At 35.6% G+C, this 19,586-nt stretch overlaps 1 protein-coding gene across 2 annotated transcripts; it reads left to right on the top strand.

The window, feature by feature from the left end:
* Positions 1-13,103: 13,103 nt before the first annotated feature.
* On the top strand, positions 13,104-18,414 carry PLAG1 (PLAG1 zinc finger). 2 transcript variants are annotated; one of them, XM_036750144.1, is made up of 2 exons: positions 13,104-13,161; positions 16,556-18,414. In XM_036750144.1, the coding sequence occupies exon 2, from the start codon at positions 16,560-16,562 to the stop codon at positions 17,817-17,819; it is 1,260 nt and encodes a 419-aa protein (XP_036606039.1). In that variant the 5' UTR covers positions 13,104-13,161; positions 16,556-16,559; the 3' UTR covers positions 17,820-18,414. The 2 variants fall into 2 exon arrangements, with proteins under 2 accessions (XP_036606039.1, XP_036606034.1); XM_036750139.1 differs by lacking the exon at positions 13,104-13,161 and adding an exon at positions 15,707-16,011.
* Positions 18,415-19,586: the final 1,172 nt, after the last annotated feature.

Below are 19,586 nucleotides of genomic sequence, written 5' to 3'. Positions count from 1 at the left end.
AAGTTATCAGTGATCTCTTAATTGCTTCTAATGGCATATTATCAATCCTTATTCTTTTGGCCTCTCTGCAGCCTTTGACCCTTCTCCTTCTTGATATATTCTCTCTTCTCTCTAGGTTTTTTAGAACCCTGCTCTTTCCAGGTTCTTTTCTTACCTGTCTGGCAACTCCTCAGCTCCTTTCCCTGGAACTTCATGCAGGCCACACCTACTAACTTTGAGTGTTCCTCAAGTCTCTGTCCCAGTCCCTTTTCTCCTTATATATTATTTCATTTGATTGTTACATCAGCTGATGTGGATTCAATTATTGTCTATGTGTTAATGATTCTAAGATCTACTTATCCAGCTCTGACCTCCAGCCTCATATTTCTGACTGCCTTAATAAGCTATCTAATGACATCTTGAACTAGATATTCTGTAGACATCTTAAACTTAAGATTTCCAAATCTGAAATCATTATCTTCCCCTCAAAACAAACAAACAAAAATCCTCCTTTTTTCCCCAATTTCTCTATTTCATCCTTCCAGTCATCTAGGCTCTCAACCCAGGTGTTATCCTCAATTCCTCAGTCTTTCTTCACCCTGCCTTCAATATCCAATCTATTGTCAAATCCTATAAATTCTACTTTCACAATATCTCTGATGTACAACCCCCCCACCCTCCGTTCTGTCCTCTGATACTGCCTTGACTTTGGTGCAGGGTCATATCACCTCATACCTGGATTATTAGAATAGCCTTCTGGTTGACCTCCCTGCCTTAAGTTTCTCTTCATTCCAGTCTACCCTCCACTCAGCTATCAAAATCATCTTTATAAATCATAAGACTGAGCACATCACCCCTATTTCAATCAATTCCATTCACTCCCTAATAGGTTCAGGTCAAATATAAAAATCCACTTGTAAAGCCCTTCACATAATCTGGCCCCTTTCTCTCTTTATACTAAATTGTCTTACACCTTACTTCATTCCATGTTTTCTGTGATCTATACGCCTCCTTGCTGTTCTTCAACAATATACTCCATCTCCTCATTCTCCGCATATTTACTGGATGTTCTGAATTCCTGGAACCTTCTTCCTCCCCATTTCTGCCTCCTGGTTTCTCCATCTTTCCTGCAGTCTCAGCTAACATTATGCCTTTTACCAGAAGCTTTTCCTGATCTTAATGCTAGTGCCTTTCTTTTGAGATTATCCCTGATTTATCCTGTGTGTATATTGTACGTAGTTATTTACATGTTGTCTGACCTTTTTAAAAGTGAGCTCTTTGAGAGCAGAGCCTATTTTTTGCCTTTCTTTGTATCCCTCACACATAATAGGCACTTAATAAACTCTTCTTTACTGTTACCAACATTGCCTTTTCTGAATGGTGTACCTTTCTGAACTTCCTTTTGCTTTTTTCTATGCATGTTAATAAAATTTATTAATTTTCTTTTCTTTTTATATCATCACTACCCCCATTCAACTCTCCTATACAAAAATAAATGCCCTCCTTTATAACAAATCAAACAAAACAAGTTAACACATTGGTAATATCTGAAATTGTATCTCTTTCTGCATCTATAGTCCAGCGCCTCTCTGCCAAGACATGGGAGGCATAGGTCATTAATAGTCTTCTAGCCTTGTAGTGGTTCACTATTTAAAGTTCTTAAGTCTTTCAGATTTTTCCTTTACAGTGTACCAGTTATATAAATCGTCCTGGTTCTACTCACTTCATTCTACATCAGTTCGTACAAGTCTTCTCAGGTTTCTCTAAATCCATTCTTTTCATCATTTCTTACAACACAATAATATTATTTGTTCAGCTCTTCCCCACCTGAAGGACACCAGTTTGTTTCCAGTTTCTTGCTACAATAAAAAGTATAGCAATAAATATTTTTGGACATATAAGCTCTTTCTGCCTTTTGAACCCCTAAGAGAATGTATGCCTATTCATAGTACTGCTGGGTCAAAGGGCGAGTACAGTTTGGTGACTTGCCAGAAGGACTAGATCAATCTCTAAATCCAGCAACAGTGAATTAATGGCCCTCTCCTTTCCAATCCCTCCAGCATTGTCTTCTTTGCCAGTCTAATAGTTTTAAGGTCAAATCTCAGAGTTTTTAAAATTTGTATTTCTTGTATTAGTGATTTAAAGGATTTTTTTGTTACAATTAGTGATAGTTGACATTTCTTTGGAAAATTTTCACTTCATACCTTTTGATCATTTATCATTTTATCATTTTGGGGGCAATATGTCTTATTCTTAAATGTTTGTATATTTCTGCTACATATATTGATAGAGATAAGGAGTAAACTTGTGATTTCACTAGTATAGGAAATACCCTGGTGGAGAAATTCCTTCTGTTACTTACAGTCTTAGGAATTGCTTAGAGTACCAAGAGGTTAAGTGATTTGCCCAGAGTCACATAAGTCTGTGTTGGAGACTGCTTGAATCTGGGCCTTCCTGTCTAGGTGAAGTTCCTCTCTATTCCCTACGCCATATTGCCTTTCATACATAGTCTTTCCAAAAAGCCATTCCTATTCTTAACCTTCAACTTTTGCTCATACTGTTCCCTTTACTTGAATATTCACTAACCTTCTCTACATAGATCCTATACATTCCTCAAGAGCAGAGTCCATGTATTCGAAGCCAAAAGAATGGAGTTTGAGTCTCCACTCTACCAACCACTTAAGTTTTGACAAGTCATGTAAGTTATCTGAGCCTGAATTTCCTACATCTATAAAATGGAAATAAAAAAGCTTTACAACTCACCTTTTTTCCTTTATAAAGCCTTCTCTGGTCTTTCTAATCTATAGTGATTTCTTCTTTTAAAAAAAAATTCTGCAATACTCCTTTGTGTCTTTTTTGTTGTTGTTTGCAAAGACCTGTGATTTCATCAGTGAAGGAAATTCCCTCTACATGTGTAGTCTACTTTAATTTATAATCTTAGTTGTCTGGGGCACAGCAAGATTAAATAACTTTCCGATGATCATATAGGTAGTATATGTCAGAGACCAGGTTTGACCCCAGGTGTTCGTGACTCCAAAATTAATTTCCCATCTCCTATATATCATATTGCTTTTCCATTCATTGGACAGCACATATATTGCTTCTTTGTGTTATTTTTTGTTTTCTTATTTTGCTATTTATTAATCTAGTTTAATTCAGTTTAACATCTTCTCATGTACATTCACATTGTATTTTGCATCTCCTACAGCAGCTAGTATGCTGCCATGTACTTAGTAGGTGGGAATTAATAATACTTGTTGAATTAATGAATTTGTCAGTGAACTACTTAAGCAGGATCAGGTAATGGTAATAGTATATAGACTTTGGAATTGCAAACAGCTTTGTCTCCCCTACTCCCCCGTGGAGAATATTTGCCTTTTGGTATTCCTTTATCTTTTTGGCAGTATCATAATTTAATTCTTGAATATCTTTATGGATAGAGGCAAATTGAAGTTTGTCCAAATCGTTGAATGATCCAAATTGCATTTTATACTTTTCCGATATCTTATTTCACTATAGAGCTGGGTTTGGACATTTAGGAGAACCCAAGCCTTTTAAATTTTTGCTCCTCCCTGAAACTTATACCTTATTATGAATATGTAGTTCTAGTTTCCAGCAGGCTGCTAGGATAGTATAAAGCAGCTGAGTCAGAGTCAAGAAAACACAAGTTCAAATCTAGCTTCAGGCACTTACTTAACCCTTTGACCCTGGGGGAGTTATATAATCTCTATCTATCTCAGTTTCTTCCCTTGTAAAATGAGAAAAATAAAAGCACCAACCTCCCAGTATTGTTGTGAAGGAGATATTTGTAAAGTGGTAAGCATATAGCAGGTGCTTGATAAATAAATACTTGTTACTTTCCCTTCAAGTTGATAGGAAAATACTGTTCTAAATAGGATTTTGATCTCTCAGCCATTAAAAAAATTCCCAATGACTACCTCTTCCATAACAAATAAATATAGTTAAATAAAACAAAGTGACATGACCATGTCTGGCACCCTGTAACACAGTGTGTACCTATAGCCTACCACCTCTGTTGCCATAGGGAAACGTAGTAAATTATTTGTCCTCCGAAGTTACATTTAGTCACTGAATTAATTAGAACTCTGATGTCTTTTAGGGTTTTTTCTTTACATTATTGTGGTAAATGTGAATATTGTGTTCCTGGTTCCATTTACTTCCCTCATCACCTGTTTATATTTTCACAGGTTTCTCTGAATACTTCACATTCTTCATTTCTCATGATACAATAATATTCCGTCATTCAGTCATTTCTTAGAATGAGGAAAATGGCCAAGTTTTGTGCTATTCTCCAGATTGCTTACAAAGTAAATAAGATGGAATGCTAAAATGGGGATGGGGCATCGGGTTATAGACAGGAATAATTAACTAGCATACATTGGGATTTAAAAATCAAGATTTATCAAAGATAAGCCAAAATTTCCATAATGTTAATCATAATATTAGTGGTACAAAACCAAAAAAAATCACTAAAATTCATTTTACAAAAAACAAAATATGGGGCCCAAAGCTGAAACTGCCTTACTCAGGAAGTAACCAGCATGATCACCATGATTTCAGAGTGTTTGCTTTAATGATGGTGTAGAATGAATGGGATGAGGGGAGTCTCCTTATCTAGTGTCTGGGAATTTGTTTCCTTGTGGGAATGGGTTGTGAGGAAGAGGACAGACATGGGAGAAGTGAGGTTGGTGTAAAGGCTGGATCTGGGAGCCAAACAGGGAAGCTATTGATTGTACTGCATCTGAAAATTACTAGTGACAAAGAATATATCCCTAATAGAAATGGGGGAACTACTTGTTTTCCCCTAGATGTGATGGGTGGGTAAGGTTCTAGATCCCAGAACTTTAATTGAAAAGTATTCTGTCAGACAATTCCCAGAGTTAATCTAGAAACCACTGTCATGTATTTCAGCTTTTTTCCCCTGGAGAAACGGGGAGGGTTCTTTGTTTTTGGGGAGGGTGAGAGCAAATTGTCTGTTCTGACCCAGGTTATCCTCATAAGACTAAATTTGATTAACATTTAGAGTTGTCCACACAAAGAGATGTAGTATAATTGTAGAGATAATGAGATCTCTGATTTTGGAATCAGAAGAGACTGGGATTCTAATCTTGCCTTTAACATTGACTAGTTTTGTGAATTTGGGAAAATCACTTAAGTTCTCTGAGGTAAGCTTATGTGCTTCCTTATCCGCAAGATGAGTTTTGATCATCATCCTTTGATCAGCATCACAGATCTACCTTGCTTCCCACTACCTGAAACTGCATCTCCAGACCAGACCATCCAGTGAACAATATTTTTTAAGTGGCTGTTATATGCCACACATGGTGCTAAGTGATGGATATACAAAGAAAGACAAAACACAGTTCCCAAGCTCAAGGAGCTTACAGTCTAATGGAGGAGACAACATATAACTGTTTACAAACAAGATAGATACGGGATAAATTGGAAATAATCTCAGAGGGAAGGCACTGACATTAAGGAGGAGGTCTGGGAAAGTTGTCTTGCAGAAGATGAGAATTTAGCTGAGAGTTAAGGAAACTAGAAAAGCCATGAGGCAAAATGAAGGAGGGAGGGAGTTTCAGCCAGTGAAAATGCAGTCAGGAGATAGTGTCTTATTCTGGAAACAGAAAGGAGGTCAGAATCATGGATGGGAGAGTATGGAGGGGAGTGAGTTGTAAGAAGACCGGAAAGAGAGCAAGGAGCCTGGTTATGATAGACTTTAAAAACCAGAGGGTTGTGTATTTGATCCTCAGGGTTTATTGAATGGGAGGTGGGGATGACAACTGGGCTTTAGGATGATCAGTTTGACAGCTGGGGAGAGTATGAAAACAAGCATGTACTAAAGCAGTATTAGGAAGACTTATCTTCCTGAATTCAAATCTGGCCTCAGACACTAGCTATGTGACCCTGGGCAAGTCACTTAACCCTGTTTGCCTTCGTTCCTAATCTGTAAAATGAGCTAGAGAAGGAAATGGCAAACTTGTCCACTTTCTGCCAAGCAAACCCCGAATGGGGTCATGAAGAGTTGGACAGGACTGAAATGACCAAACAACAAAGGGTTAAGCATTAACTGTCTGCTAGGAAATGTCCAACTGCCGGACTGGAGTGGGGAGAAGCTTGAGACAGGTCTCCAGTTCATTGAAATGAGTGATGACAAGATCAAAGGTGTGACTATCTCTGTGTGTAGCTGAAGGGAAACAGAGGGAGGTCAGCGGAAATGAGGACTGAGAGATTAGGGTATTTGAGAGAGTATCAGAATGTATGATGAAGTCCCCTAGTATGAAGTCAAGAGTTGAGCAGGAGACAAAGGCTGAGAAAGGAACTGAATTCATTGAAGAAAATGATAGATAGTTGATAGATAACAGCCACTGGAATCTTGATTTGGGTGGTAAATCTGATTTGACTGAACCTCAGAGGAAAAGAGGTTACTGAGCAATGGTGGGAGAAGGAGAACCTGGAAGTGGCAAGGGGAATTCCATCTCCCCTACCGTGAGTTAATCAGGTAGTAAGAATGAAATGTTGGACAAGGAAGAAACTAAGACTTGGTGAGTGCAAAAAGATGAAAAAAGTCCTCGCGTCCTTCTTGACGCCAAACTCATCCTCCTAAAAGCTTGCAGCCTCCCTGTCCAAGGAATCACCATGACAGACAGAAATATTTACCACTTCTACTATGATAAGAAGCAAAACATCTTCCTTGGCTGGGAATTGAACTCATGCCAAGACAGCAAGAGTACCAGACCCTAACTACTAGACCACCAAGGAGTTCAGCCCACCACCATGACATGTTGAAATTCAGAATTGGTATATTAGATTTGTATATTCTTAACTTGGTGAGATTCTTTGTTACCATCCTAAAGAATTTAGGACAACTATATCCTGATTTAAGGCATCCTCAAGAGATAGATAACTTAATTTTTGTACCTAGTCCCCAGTTAAAACAAAAGGGGCAGTAGGGAATGCAATTAAGATACAGTTTACCCAATATAACTTGTAAGATCATAAAAGCATAGACCTAGAGTCTGAAGTCTTCAGAGGCCATCTAGACGTATAGATGAGGAATCTGAGACCCATATAAGAAGTAGGCTTTGAATCCAAAGTCTTCTGACTAAAGTGCATGCTCAGTCCAACACCAAACTGCCTTACCTTTAGGATTTGTTAAATTCCTGAGATATTTTTAAACACTATCCAACAGAAAATATCAAGTAGCAGGACCCAAATAGATTAAATCCAATTATAAGAAATTTCAAGAAGATTGTTCTTTCTTATCTTGTGGAATTTTTTGAGTATTTCTCAAGATAAATTAAAAATGTCCCTCAGTCAACATGTATTTATTAAACTCTTACCACATAAAAGACACTGCGTAATTCTTTGCCATGTCACCTATTTTTGTAAATAAAGAGTTGGGATCCACTAAGCAAATAGTGGGGATTTTTCTTTCAAAGAAATAATGTTTATGTTAAATGTTGCTGCCTCCATAATTAGTCAGTCTCTGCTTCCCCTGCCCAGACCCTCTCTTTTTGTAATTGTTGTGTTGTACATGGCATGTCAGCACAGTATAGTGGGAGAACAAAGTTGAGAAGGACTTCAGTATAGAAGAGCACCTGTTCTTCGTTGGAGAAAGGAATTTTCATACCTGAAATTCCCTACCATGATGAAAAAACCATAGATCCAAAACAAAAAAGAATTCTATGCCTAAAGAAAAAAAGTGTGGGTGCTTTTCTTCCGTTATGTCAAGTAATTCACATGAATAAGGAAAGACTGGTACAACCAGGAGAACGTTGTTTATAGATCAAGTATTCATAGTTGTGAATCCCATTGTAACAAGAGCAATAGAGTGGTATCTAATAGACTTAATAAACAATAGACCTTTTTAAAAAACCCTTAAGCCTTCAGAGTAAGGTAAGGGGGTTCAAAGAGGTTACGGCTTTTATGTAGCCATCTATAAATCACCAATGAAACAACAACAACAACAACAAAAACCCGGAATCTTGGCCTCCCAAACTTTCTCTTACGTGCTGCATTCACTAAATCACATTGTTTCTGTAGGTTACGTTAATTCCGACTTTTAAATGTAAATAAATACTCTAGTATGGACATTTTCCATTATGGATATTTAACGTAGTTGTATGCAGTTGGAAGCTAAAAAGGCTTTTGTATTTTTACATAAACATATATTTCTTTTCCCCATCTCTACTCAGTAACTTTGTAGGGTTAGGGAAATAATTGAAAGGTAAAAATAGTTTTTATACTGAACGATATTTTATTTGTATTCTACATATAGTTATATTTTTTAAACCAAGCTTTAAGCGGGTAGGCATTTTAAAAACACAGAGCCTAGAGAAATTCAGTGTTACGTGGGGTAAGGAGGCAACAGGGTTCCCCACTATGGACCTGACCTTGGTATAGAGAGACAGGGGATGTGGAGAAGAATTCCTAAACAGGAAGATCTCAATATCAGAGGTGATTATCTTAGGAATATGTTAGGAAATGTGCTGGTAATACAATTTAGATTTTTCCTAAAAGGAAAAAAAAATTGAGGGATATTGAGATTTTTTTTGAAACTGCAAAACACATGTAATTATTAAAAAAAAAACTTGTTAGTGCACTATAGCTTTATCATAATCTGTTGTATCTACAAGCTGAGTAGCTTCTTCCGTACCCTTCAAATCTGTATGCTGCCTGTTAATAAACATGCAAATTGAAGTGTACTACAAGCCTGGTAAGTTTTCTCTTCCAATCCATCTTATTTATGTTACATTATTTAGGTATAGGGAAGATTTTATATTGGTATATACAGTTATAAATGTCTGAAATGAATGTTTTTTTTAATTTTATTAAGGTTTTTTTTGTGTGATTGACATGATTATGAGACTTAAACTGAGACTGGCAGTAGCACTCTTTTAGACAAGTACATTTTATTTTGTTAAACTTTTAAGGAACTATGGATGCAGGTAAGTCTCGTTGGAATTTATAAATCAATTACTGAACCCCTTAGAACTGGGAAACTAAAAAAAATAACTGAATTACACCATACATTATTTTTTTCATGTAAAAGGAATAATTGTTAGTTAATCCTGTATGTGATACATTACTTATTTTATTGTCTAATTTACTGTTCAAAGTGTAGTTTTTAAAAATCTAAAATGAAGATTCTGTGTATTGTGTGTGTACATCGAGTTTCCCCCAATTTTTGTAACTGCATATGACTAACTTCCATTATTAACTTGCACAGTGGAAATGAGCCTGTATTTTGGTGCCTGCAAACATTGGAAGCATATTCTGAAGTGTTGGCTCCTCATAGTAGCAATTTGAAATGGTATGGCACATACACTTTCACTATTGCAATCTTTTGCTTTTTTTTTAAATGAAAACAAAGAACCTTCTATTAGTTTTAAAAAACAGTGAACTTTGATAAATGAAGGAAAGTGGGTAGAGGTTATGGTCCAATTCTCTGGGGAAGCGAGGTGGCATAGTGGATAGAGTGCTGGGCCTAGAGTCAGGAAGATTCATCTTCCTGAGTTAAAATCTAGCTTCAAACACTTACTAGCTGTGTGACTCTGGGCAAGTTACTTAGCCCTGTGTGCCTCCATTTCCTCATCTGCAAAGTGAGCTGGAGAAAGAAATGGCAAACTCCTGTAGTATCTTTGCTAAGAAAACCCCAATGGAGTCATAAAGAATTAGCCACGACTGAACAACAACAATGGTCCTTTCCCTGAATGGTATTTCCGTGTAGAAATTCTATAAAATATCCCACAAAACAGAGTACAGTTGTTCCACCTTAAAATTGTAATTCATTGTATGTAAACACGGTCCACACTTTTCATATTTATCTTACCAGGATAAAGAATTAGGTCTAACTAGTTTTTTTGTTTCCTCTAGTTTACTATGTAATTAGATGCCCTACAAGGCAATTAGTAACTCAAAAAGACTTTAATGTTTAGAATGAATGTCATAATTCTTAAGTTATCTTTTTCTGTTCACTGTAGTTTAGGACATAAACTTTGTTAGCAGGATTGTATTCTCTTGACTTTAATAAAAGCCATACAAAATTACTATGTAAAGTTTCGGGTATGTAGCTAGGTTGAGACACAGCATGGTGGAATGGAGAGAAAAGGACTCTAAGCCAGGAAGACTTGGGTTCAGGTCCCACCTCTGTCCCATACTGTCCGTGTCATCATGCTGGACAAGCTTCTTAACTTCTCAGTGTTCCCAGGCAACTCTCTAAGACTATAATTCACCAAGGAAGTGGTGAATGTGAGCTCCTTGAAGACAGGGACAAACAATGATTTTGCATTTATCTGTATCCTTGGGGCTCAGCACAGTGCCTGGCACATAGGAAGCATGTAATAAACATTTCTTGACTGACTGACCTGCCTTGGTAGAAAGAGTTCCTCACAGGTCCAGTCTCTATGCTAGATAACGTAATCTAACAATAGCTCACATTTATATAGTACTTTAAGTTATAAAGTGCTTTACCATTGGAAAATAGGTAATGTATATTTGATATGAATAGTTTCACATACTTTAAATGTCTCTTGCAATTGAGAGAGTTTTATTAATTGGGGAGGGACACAATCTCACAGCCGAAGTTCTACCTTCTATATAAAGCTTTTCCCAATCCCCCCAGTTATGAGCACTCACTCCTTTTTGAAGTTTTATTTTCTCTATCCTTTTTATTTACTTGTGTATATGGTATATACCTCCCACTCCCCATCCCCACCCCCAGTGGAATATAAGTTCCTTTAGGGCAAAGACTTTAATTTTTTTCTTAACTGTGGCTAGCATTGTGCCTGGCACAGAATTGGAATTTAATAGATGTTACTTACATTGAATTGAAAAGATTGAATTAATTTCTTTATCATTGACTTTGGTTTCAGATTTCATAATCTTCCTAATTTTACCAGCTGGTGTATGTAGACTTAAAATTATAAATATGAGAATATATTCTTGATACTCTCTTGTTTAAAGAAGATTTGAGTATCCTAAATTCCTTGTGGATGCTACCTGTCAACTCAAAGGGAGAGGAAAAGGGACTTGGCAACTATTTTAGCCTTGCAAATAAATTCACAAAGTTTACTGGCCCATAAAATTTTCTGTGTTACACTAACCTCTTCACTGGAGCTATATAAGTTACATAATAAACAACATTTGTTTTATGTATTTACTCATCTGCTAAAAACTCACTATTTATCCTGGGCAAGTAAGTATTTGCAAGGTTGAATTTAATCATCCTAAAAGTTTGATTTGCAATAATCTGGTACCTTATTTATGCATGTTCTTTGCTTTGCAAAAGAATGCAGACTTATTTCTTTAACTTTTAAAAGTTAGGCTGAACCTTCCATTTGAAGTATGATATATACATTTCTTTTTTCTAATGTGCTCTTAGTAATGCCTTTTATATAATGCTTTAATAATGTCTTTTTGTTAAATAATATTGCCTTATAGATTTTAGAATTAGCCATTTTGTGGAAATTTGAATGGGGGGAGGTATTTTGGTTTGTGTTCAGCAGTTTTACTAAAGGATTTTTGTCATTATAGCTTGTTATCATTTAATTTTTATTGACCTCATTTTACTTTCCAATATTGATTTCCGAATAATATGTATCAGATATTCACTGCTTGTTTACCTGTGCCTGTGCCACATACTGCATCAGATTTTCCAAATTTTTTTTCTATTCCTATCATATCTCATAAATAAATTTTACTAATACAGATTTACCTTTTTTTACATTTTTTTCCAAGCTTGTTTGTAGTCTATTGAAATGCATATTGCATTAACAGGTTGCTTGGGGGCCACTATAAGATTACTTAACAACAGTGTTATATAAAAATTTAAATTGTGGTTTGTCTTTTTTCCCATTTAACCAACATGTTTAACTTAATGAAATAATAAATCCAAAGAACAGATGTGATTGTTCCTATCTGTCTTTAATATAAACACCATTCTGAGAAATAAAGAGGGAGATATTGGATATTAAGAAACTAATGCTGAGAGAATTTGACATTCTCACAGTTGGATTTAGTTTTAATTTCCTCACCTTCATTTCATTGCTTTTATAGGCTCAATAGATTGAAAACTATAGAAATAGAAACAGATGACCAGAGAGATGACATGACTTGTCCAGTGTCACATGGATAATAGTACAGCTAGAATTTGAATCCAGCTTCTGTGGCTCCAAATCTGCTATTTTCTACTGTATCCAACTCCTCAACCAATAGACTAGTGTTACTTAAAGTAGTATCCTTCTGAGTTTTCAGTGCTCTCAGACCCCCAAGTTTTTCATTCCATCTGTTAGTCCATTTCTTAAACATTTCTGAAAATTTCTTCTACACAGATTTTCATGCTCTTTTCTATGCCATTTATTGTTGATTCTATAGAATATTGATTAAGAATAGTGTAGTATAATGCGTAAAGACCTGGCTTAAGAACCAGGAAGACCAAATTTCAAGATTTACTTGCCTCTAACACATAATGCCTATGTGTTATTTTGTCAACTTCAAAAGGGTCTGGACAACTCAGAGATTATAAACTGCAGAGAAGGTGATCTTCATTAGTGAAGAGAATATTCTCATCCAAGGAGTTCCATATAATAGTGAAATCACAGCTCCAGTTCCTCTCCCTTTAGAAGATTAATTAACTTTAAATTTAAAATACTAGGAAATCCACTAGTAGTAACTATTCCGAATCCGGCAAGATTAATTTTCATTCTTGGGTTACAAATTGTCTTTCAATTTAATTTTTAACAATATTTCTTAATAGTATTTTTAGTAGCCAAGTGGAATTTTTAAAAGAGGCAGCAAATATTTGAGAATGGGAAATTTTATTTAAATAGCATTATGAATTAACATTTATCAAAATAATTCCTCATATTCTTCTCTCATTTTGTTATAAATTCACGTAGAATTGAGTATATCCACTTATATTAGTGCATGAATAATCAATAGTGTATGAAATCTAAGCATGTGCTTATTACTAAATCACATTTTTCTTACCTTTTACCTTTATTCATAAAAATGCTGATTCCATTAGTGTATAGTCCATTCTTTTTTTTTATTTTATAGATCAGCCAAAATGGGAAGTACTGGATTCTGCTCTCCTCCAAGAAGAGTCAGTGGGACTGGTTAAGATCAGTAACTGAGGATTTTACCAGCTATCATCAGGTGTGCATTGAGCAAAACCATTGTAATTCTCTTTTATGTATGTATGTAAGATATAGCTTAATGTCATCAGCTTAATGTATGTATTTATTGTTTAATATATGCAGTTATTATTAGATGTTGAACCTTGTATTTATCCTGAAGTTATGAAAGCACCAAAAAAATTATACTTTGAATTTTGGTATTCTGTTAAGTACAGATAGGCATTATTATTCATAAAATATTTTCAGCTGGTCTTAGAAAACTGTAATATTTGAGCATCAGTGTTGAAATCATTCTTCATTGCTCAGTATGTACATCCAAGAGTAAAATTTCTGACTCTTTTAAGGAGTAACACTTAAAACCAAAAGATGTACCATTGTCTAAAAGCACCAAGTATATATTTGTACATATTTTCACAAACACACCTTTAATTTTTTTCAGCATATTTCATTAACTTAAAATTTATTCTAATTAGTCCAAACCAAAGTTATATTTGTTATGGTGAGGTCACATAATATGACAAATACAGCCAGTTTCTAAAAACCTTTGACTATTATATGTAGCACCTTAGGGAAATGGCATGTATCATGAATTGTTGACTTTTAAGTTGAAAAAAATTAGTGCCATTTGTTTTATAGGTACACAAAAGTATTATGTTATTGATAGGAAATAATCAGACTAATATGTCCCTGAGATTCTAACTTGGCAGAAATACCTTGCAACATTCTACAAAGGTATAACTAGCATTCATTTAGGAATTCCTGAGGAATTCATAGGAACTCTTACTGGAATAGGAGACATTAAAGGAAAGGAATTTTTGAAAATCTTTAGGGCTAAGAAAATCTTGAGAAAGAACAGAAACATGGCATGTCAGTAATTAGCCATGTCAGTAGCAATGATTACTGACTATATATGCATATTCAAGGAAAGATGCTACAAAGCACTGGCTCAGTTATCTGGATAATAATGGATTATTCAGTTTAAATTTTTGGTGTACAATTGCTTGGTGTCCTGCCCTTTTATTTGTGTTGTCACAGTCTAGATGGTAAAATATAGTAAGGCCAGGTCACTATGACATTATTTTTACTGCTCAGAGCTTTTGTGTCCTGAGAAAAAAACATGACTACAGATTGGGCCTCAGTTTCCTTAACTGTAAAATGAGGGGATTAGATTAGATGTCCCGTGAAGTCCTTTTGAGCTATGTATCTATGAGCCAGATGATGCCAGTAGTTTGTAAGCAAGAATATTGTCCCGTAACAACAGTGTCATAAAGGATTTTTTTTCTGTGTTTAGTACCTTGAAAATAGCAAATTGAATCCAAAATAGGCAACAATGCGTACATTCAGCTGTGTTCAGTTTTTTCTTCAGAAATTGGCCTTTTTTAATAGATATGCCAGGTTCAGTTATTTCTATTTCTGTGTGTACTCTAGTGAATTGAAGAAACATTGTCTTTTGGACACTGTAGGACAACAATTCATAATTACATATTTACTAAGTATTTGATATTGGCAAGCCATTGACTTTTTCAGTATTAGTTTTTCCAAGCTGTATAGTACTTTCTATCTTCCATTTAAGAATTTCTTGAAAATTAATGTTTATGAAGATCTGGTGTTTTTTTTTTAAACCACATACTTTACAATGCATTATATACATCTTCCCAGTATAGGTTATAAATTCAGTTACTCTGACCCACAGACATTTTTGCCAGCTTGAATCACCTCATATAGTGAGTAGTTCAGTTTTACTGTTTTTTAGGTGTTCTTGCGCAGACATTGTGCCCCAAGCAAGGTCTTTGATCCTTCCAAAATAATGACAAGGAGCCATGATCCTGACCTAATTTAAATTTCACAAGATTTTACCATTTCAAGATGCAGACTTGTTACGAAGATAAGACATTTCCAGTCTTGAACTCAGAAAGCCTATTGGGTGTGATAATACTGGTAAGAGGAGTAAATTGTTCATTTCGGGGGAGTACATTAACTCTTTCAGGCCTTCAGTGTCCTTTAAATAGCCTCTTCCAGTGTGCCAAATGATACATGAGAGATTTCACCTAGCCTTACCTTTTTTTTTAATTATAGAGTCGTCTTGAAATAGTATTAAGTAGCACAGAGGGAAATGCAGGCATGAAATTTTTTACTGAAATATTTGTTTTTATTCAGATGTATGTACTCCTAATCCCTTGTTTAGAAAAATGAAGCTGACATAATACAGCTCTTCATATTAATTTTGTGTGGATATCTCGTATGATTTCCCTGGAACACTAGTATTATCCCAAAATGTAAAGTTTGTTAGGTGGAGTTTCAGGGTACACGTGGAACTGTTCATCCTGAGCAATGCATTTATATATAATTTTAACAAATATGAAGAAATCTACAGATATTACATTAGACCAGCTGAATCCAGTTTTGTGGGTTTTTTTTTTTAATTCAGAAGCATCACATAGCAAGTAAACTTTAAAAAAAAATAAATTAAGTTTAGTTACAAACTAGTTGTTTCTTATTTTTTTTTCCAGTCCCCTTTTGCTTTCTTTTACGACCACATGAAACTTGAGAAGCCATCTAAAGCTAAATCATTTAGTGGAGTTGGGCAGTTCCCAAGTGTCCAACAAGAAGGCCTGGTTTAGGCTGCGATGGCCACTGTCATTCCTGGTGATTTGTCAGAAGTAAGAGATACCCAGAAAGTCCCTTCAGGGAAACGTAAGCGTGGTGAAACCAAACCAAGAAAAAACTTTCCTTGCCAACTGTGTGACAAGGCCTTTAACAGTGTTGAGAAATTAAAGGTTCATTCATACTCTCACACAGGAGAGAGGCCCTACAAGTGCACGCAACAAGACTGCACCAAGGCCTTTGTTTCTAAGTACAAATTACTAAGGTATTAAACTCTCTTTATCTTTCAGATTATATTTTCTATAATGTTGGCCATTTTAGGCCCTTGTAAAAGTATTTATATGTGTACACATTCTTCAGCTGATTTGCAGAGAGGAAATGTTAAGTAAATTAGATTTTGGATTGTTTTTAGAATTCCAAATTGCATTACTTTATATGTTAATGTCTTTGGGTTTTTTTAATAAAAAGCTTAATAAGAATAGAATTTCCATTTGTACAAGGAATTGCTACAAGAAAAGTGTATGGACTGAGAATTTTTGGTTATGGACATTTACGTGAGTATGTTCAGTCTTACCTATTTGCCCTTGTTATGCTGGCTAAAAGCCAGTAAAAACTAAAATGACAACTTAAATGGCTCAAATTTTGCTATAAGTTAGGCATGTTCAGTTATCCTTGTAGTATCATATTGTAAGCTAAAAAGGTTCTATTGGGAAGAAACTTTAGCATAGGATTTTAGCTTCCTTTTAAAAAGTGAGCACATGTAATTTTTGATCAAAATAATTACTTACAGAATATATCTGTGTTTAAAGGCATATGGCTACTCATTCTCCTGAGAAAACCCACAAGTGTAATTATTGTGAGAAAATGTTTCACCGAAAAGATCATCTAAAGAATCACCTACATACACACAACCCCAACAAAGAGGCGTTTAAGTGTGAAGAATGTGGCAAGAACTATAATACCAAGCTTGGGTTTAAACGTCACTTGGCCTTGCATGCTGCAACAAGTGGTGACCTTACCTGTAAGGTATGTTTGCAGACTTTTGAAAGCACAGGGGTGCTTTTGGAGCACCTCAAAACTCACGCAGGCAAGTCTTCTGGTGGGGTGAAAGAAAAAAAGCACCAGTGTGAACATTGTGATCGCCGTTTCTATACCCGCAAGGACGTCCGTAGACATATGGTCGTGCACACTGGAAGAAAGGACTTCCTTTGTCAATACTGTGCACAAAGATTTGGACGGAAAGATCATCTAACTCGTCATATGAAAAAGAGTCACAATCAAGAACTTTTGAAGGTCAAAACAGAACCAATGGACCTTCTAGATCCCTTTACCTGCAACGTTTCTGTGCCTATAAAAGACGAGCTGCTTCCAGTGATGTCTTTACCTTCCAGTGAACTAACATCAAAGCCATTTACAAACACTTTGCAGTTGAACCTTTATAATACACAAATTCAGTCCATGCAGAGTTCTGGACCAGCACACCAAATGGTCACCACATCATTACCTTTGGGAATGACATGCCCAATTGATATGGAATCTGTTCACCCTTCCCACCATCTATCTTTGAAATATCCACTCAGTTCTACCTCATATGCAATTTCTATGCCTGAAAAAGAACAGCCATTAAAAGGGGAAATTGAGAGTTACTTAATGGAATTACAAAGTGGTATGCCTTCCTCATCCCAGGATTCTCAAGCGTCTTCATCTAAACTAGGCTTGGAGCCTCAAGTAGGACCCCTAGATGATGGATCTGGGGAACTGTCCTTATCCAAAAGCTCCATTTCCATTAGTGAACCTCTAAATACATCATCTTTGGATTTTTCCCAGTTGTTCAATTTCATACCTGTAAATGGCCCACCCTATAACCCTTCTGTATCGGTGGGGAATCTTGGACTGAGCTATTCCCAAGAGGAGACACATTCTTCTTTGGCTCAGCTTCCACCACAGACCCAGGATCCTCAAGATCCTGCAAACAGTATAGGCCTCGGTTCTCTGCACTCCCTGTCAGCAGCCTTCACAAGCAGTCTAAGCACAACCACCACCCTACCACGCTTTCACCAAGCTTTCCAATAGAACACAGAAAGCTGTCTTACTAAAAAATTTATTTGTAGAAATGCCTTAGGTGACCATTTTTAATGTAGTGCCTACATTAAGACATTATAAAATCTCTGCTTACTTTGTATAATACCAATTTCATTAAGCCAGTAAGAAATTGAAACTAACTTTTTTAATGAGCTCTGAAACCGTTTGTGTTCAATTATGTTTACCTTGGTTAAGTCTCAAAGTGTTTTGTCGTCTTTTCACTGCCAATTGACGTGCTTTACAAAATAATTGATATAGGAAAGCCATTACTATTAAACTTCAGTATATCCCCTGTTAAAAATTTTCAGACATTAATCCTTTCATTTTTATCCAGTAATAATGGCTCTACCCATTAATGTTTGGCTCAGTAAAAAAGATTTGCAACTGAACGTTAATTTACAAAATTTTGAGAGATACCTGGAGACTTCCTAAATTGTTAAGTAGCTTTGATTTGATACATAATTTAAATGTTTCTTGTGAATTAAGAATCCAAATTTTTGTGGCAAAAAAAGTTTTTATTTGCTATCACAATTTCAGGTCAGTATGTTTTGAAGACTTGCTATTGTCTGGCTAAAATATTTGTGGTCTTTATTTTAAAACATTAAGAATATTTTAAAACAGTCACTTAAACACAAAGCAACAGTATTCTCGAGAAATAATGCTCTTTTAGGCAATAAATATTTTCAACCTGACATGAAATAATACTATTTCATGGTGTACTGGTAGGAAGAATGTAATGATTGACCTTGTAAAAAAGTATTCAGTAACAAATTAGTACCACAGATTATCCTGTCATTTTCAACTTTCAACTTAATTCTAAACTTGCTATCTTTCATCTTAGTGGTATTAAAATTAAAGCATATCGGAGTCTTCAGAGTCTGTTCAAATCCGTAGACCTCATCAATCTTTTCCACTTTTCACAGCCAAAGTGTGGGTCAAGTCCAGCCAGAAACTTTACATTGATTGTCAACTAGCCAACAATCAGAGAGCCAGTATAGATTTGCAAATGTCAGGTATGTTTGTAGTGGAGTGGATCTTCTCAGCTTGTATGGTGTGGTTCTCCTGAGCAATAAGACATTAATCACACCTGCTAACCCTGGGAACTTGGTTAGGGACAATCTCCCCTGTTGCCAAGGTTTAAAACAGGACTCTTAGGAGTAAAGTAAAAGCATATTGCTTACACCACTTTTTACTTAATACACTCTAATTCTTCCCCAGTCTTAAGAGCCTAAAGCAAAAAAAAAAAAAAAAAACCAACAAAAAAAAATCTCAACCCCCACCCCTATCCCACAGTAAAAGCATATTTTCTACATAGTGCTCATTTTTTTTTCTTGCCATTTTTTTAGTAAGGAATTTAAAGTTAAGTGCATGGCAAGTATCTTCGAGGCATTATACAAAGTTTTAAATGGCTAAACATATATACAGTAAAACCCCACTTTTACACTTCTCCAGGAAATGAGGTGGGGGGAATACTTTTAAAAATAGGCAGAAAGTGACAAGACAAATTAAAGTTGAACAAGCTGAATCCTAGTCGATATAGTATCAGTAACCATAGAACATTTTGAAATCACCAAGTCAAGTGCCTTGCCACCTTATAGGTGCTTAATAAGTATTTTAATTGAATCCAATGGTCTTTACTCATTCTGAGTAAATACCTTCTCAAAGGATAAAATAGTAAAGCTCTTTCCTCATTGTCAGCTGCAAATTAAGCCAGGAGACCGTTTCTATAGGTAGCCGTATAAGGTTTATGGGATTTTG

The sequence above is a fragment of the Trichosurus vulpecula genome, chromosome 1, assembly GCF_011100635.1.
Source record: "Trichosurus vulpecula isolate mTriVul1 chromosome 1, mTriVul1.pri, whole genome shotgun sequence".
NCBI lineage: Eukaryota > Metazoa > Chordata > Mammalia > Diprotodontia > Phalangeridae > Trichosurus > Trichosurus vulpecula.
The sequence above is the reverse complement of the archived record's forward strand: the minus strand, read 5'-3'. Positions and strand labels throughout refer to the sequence as shown.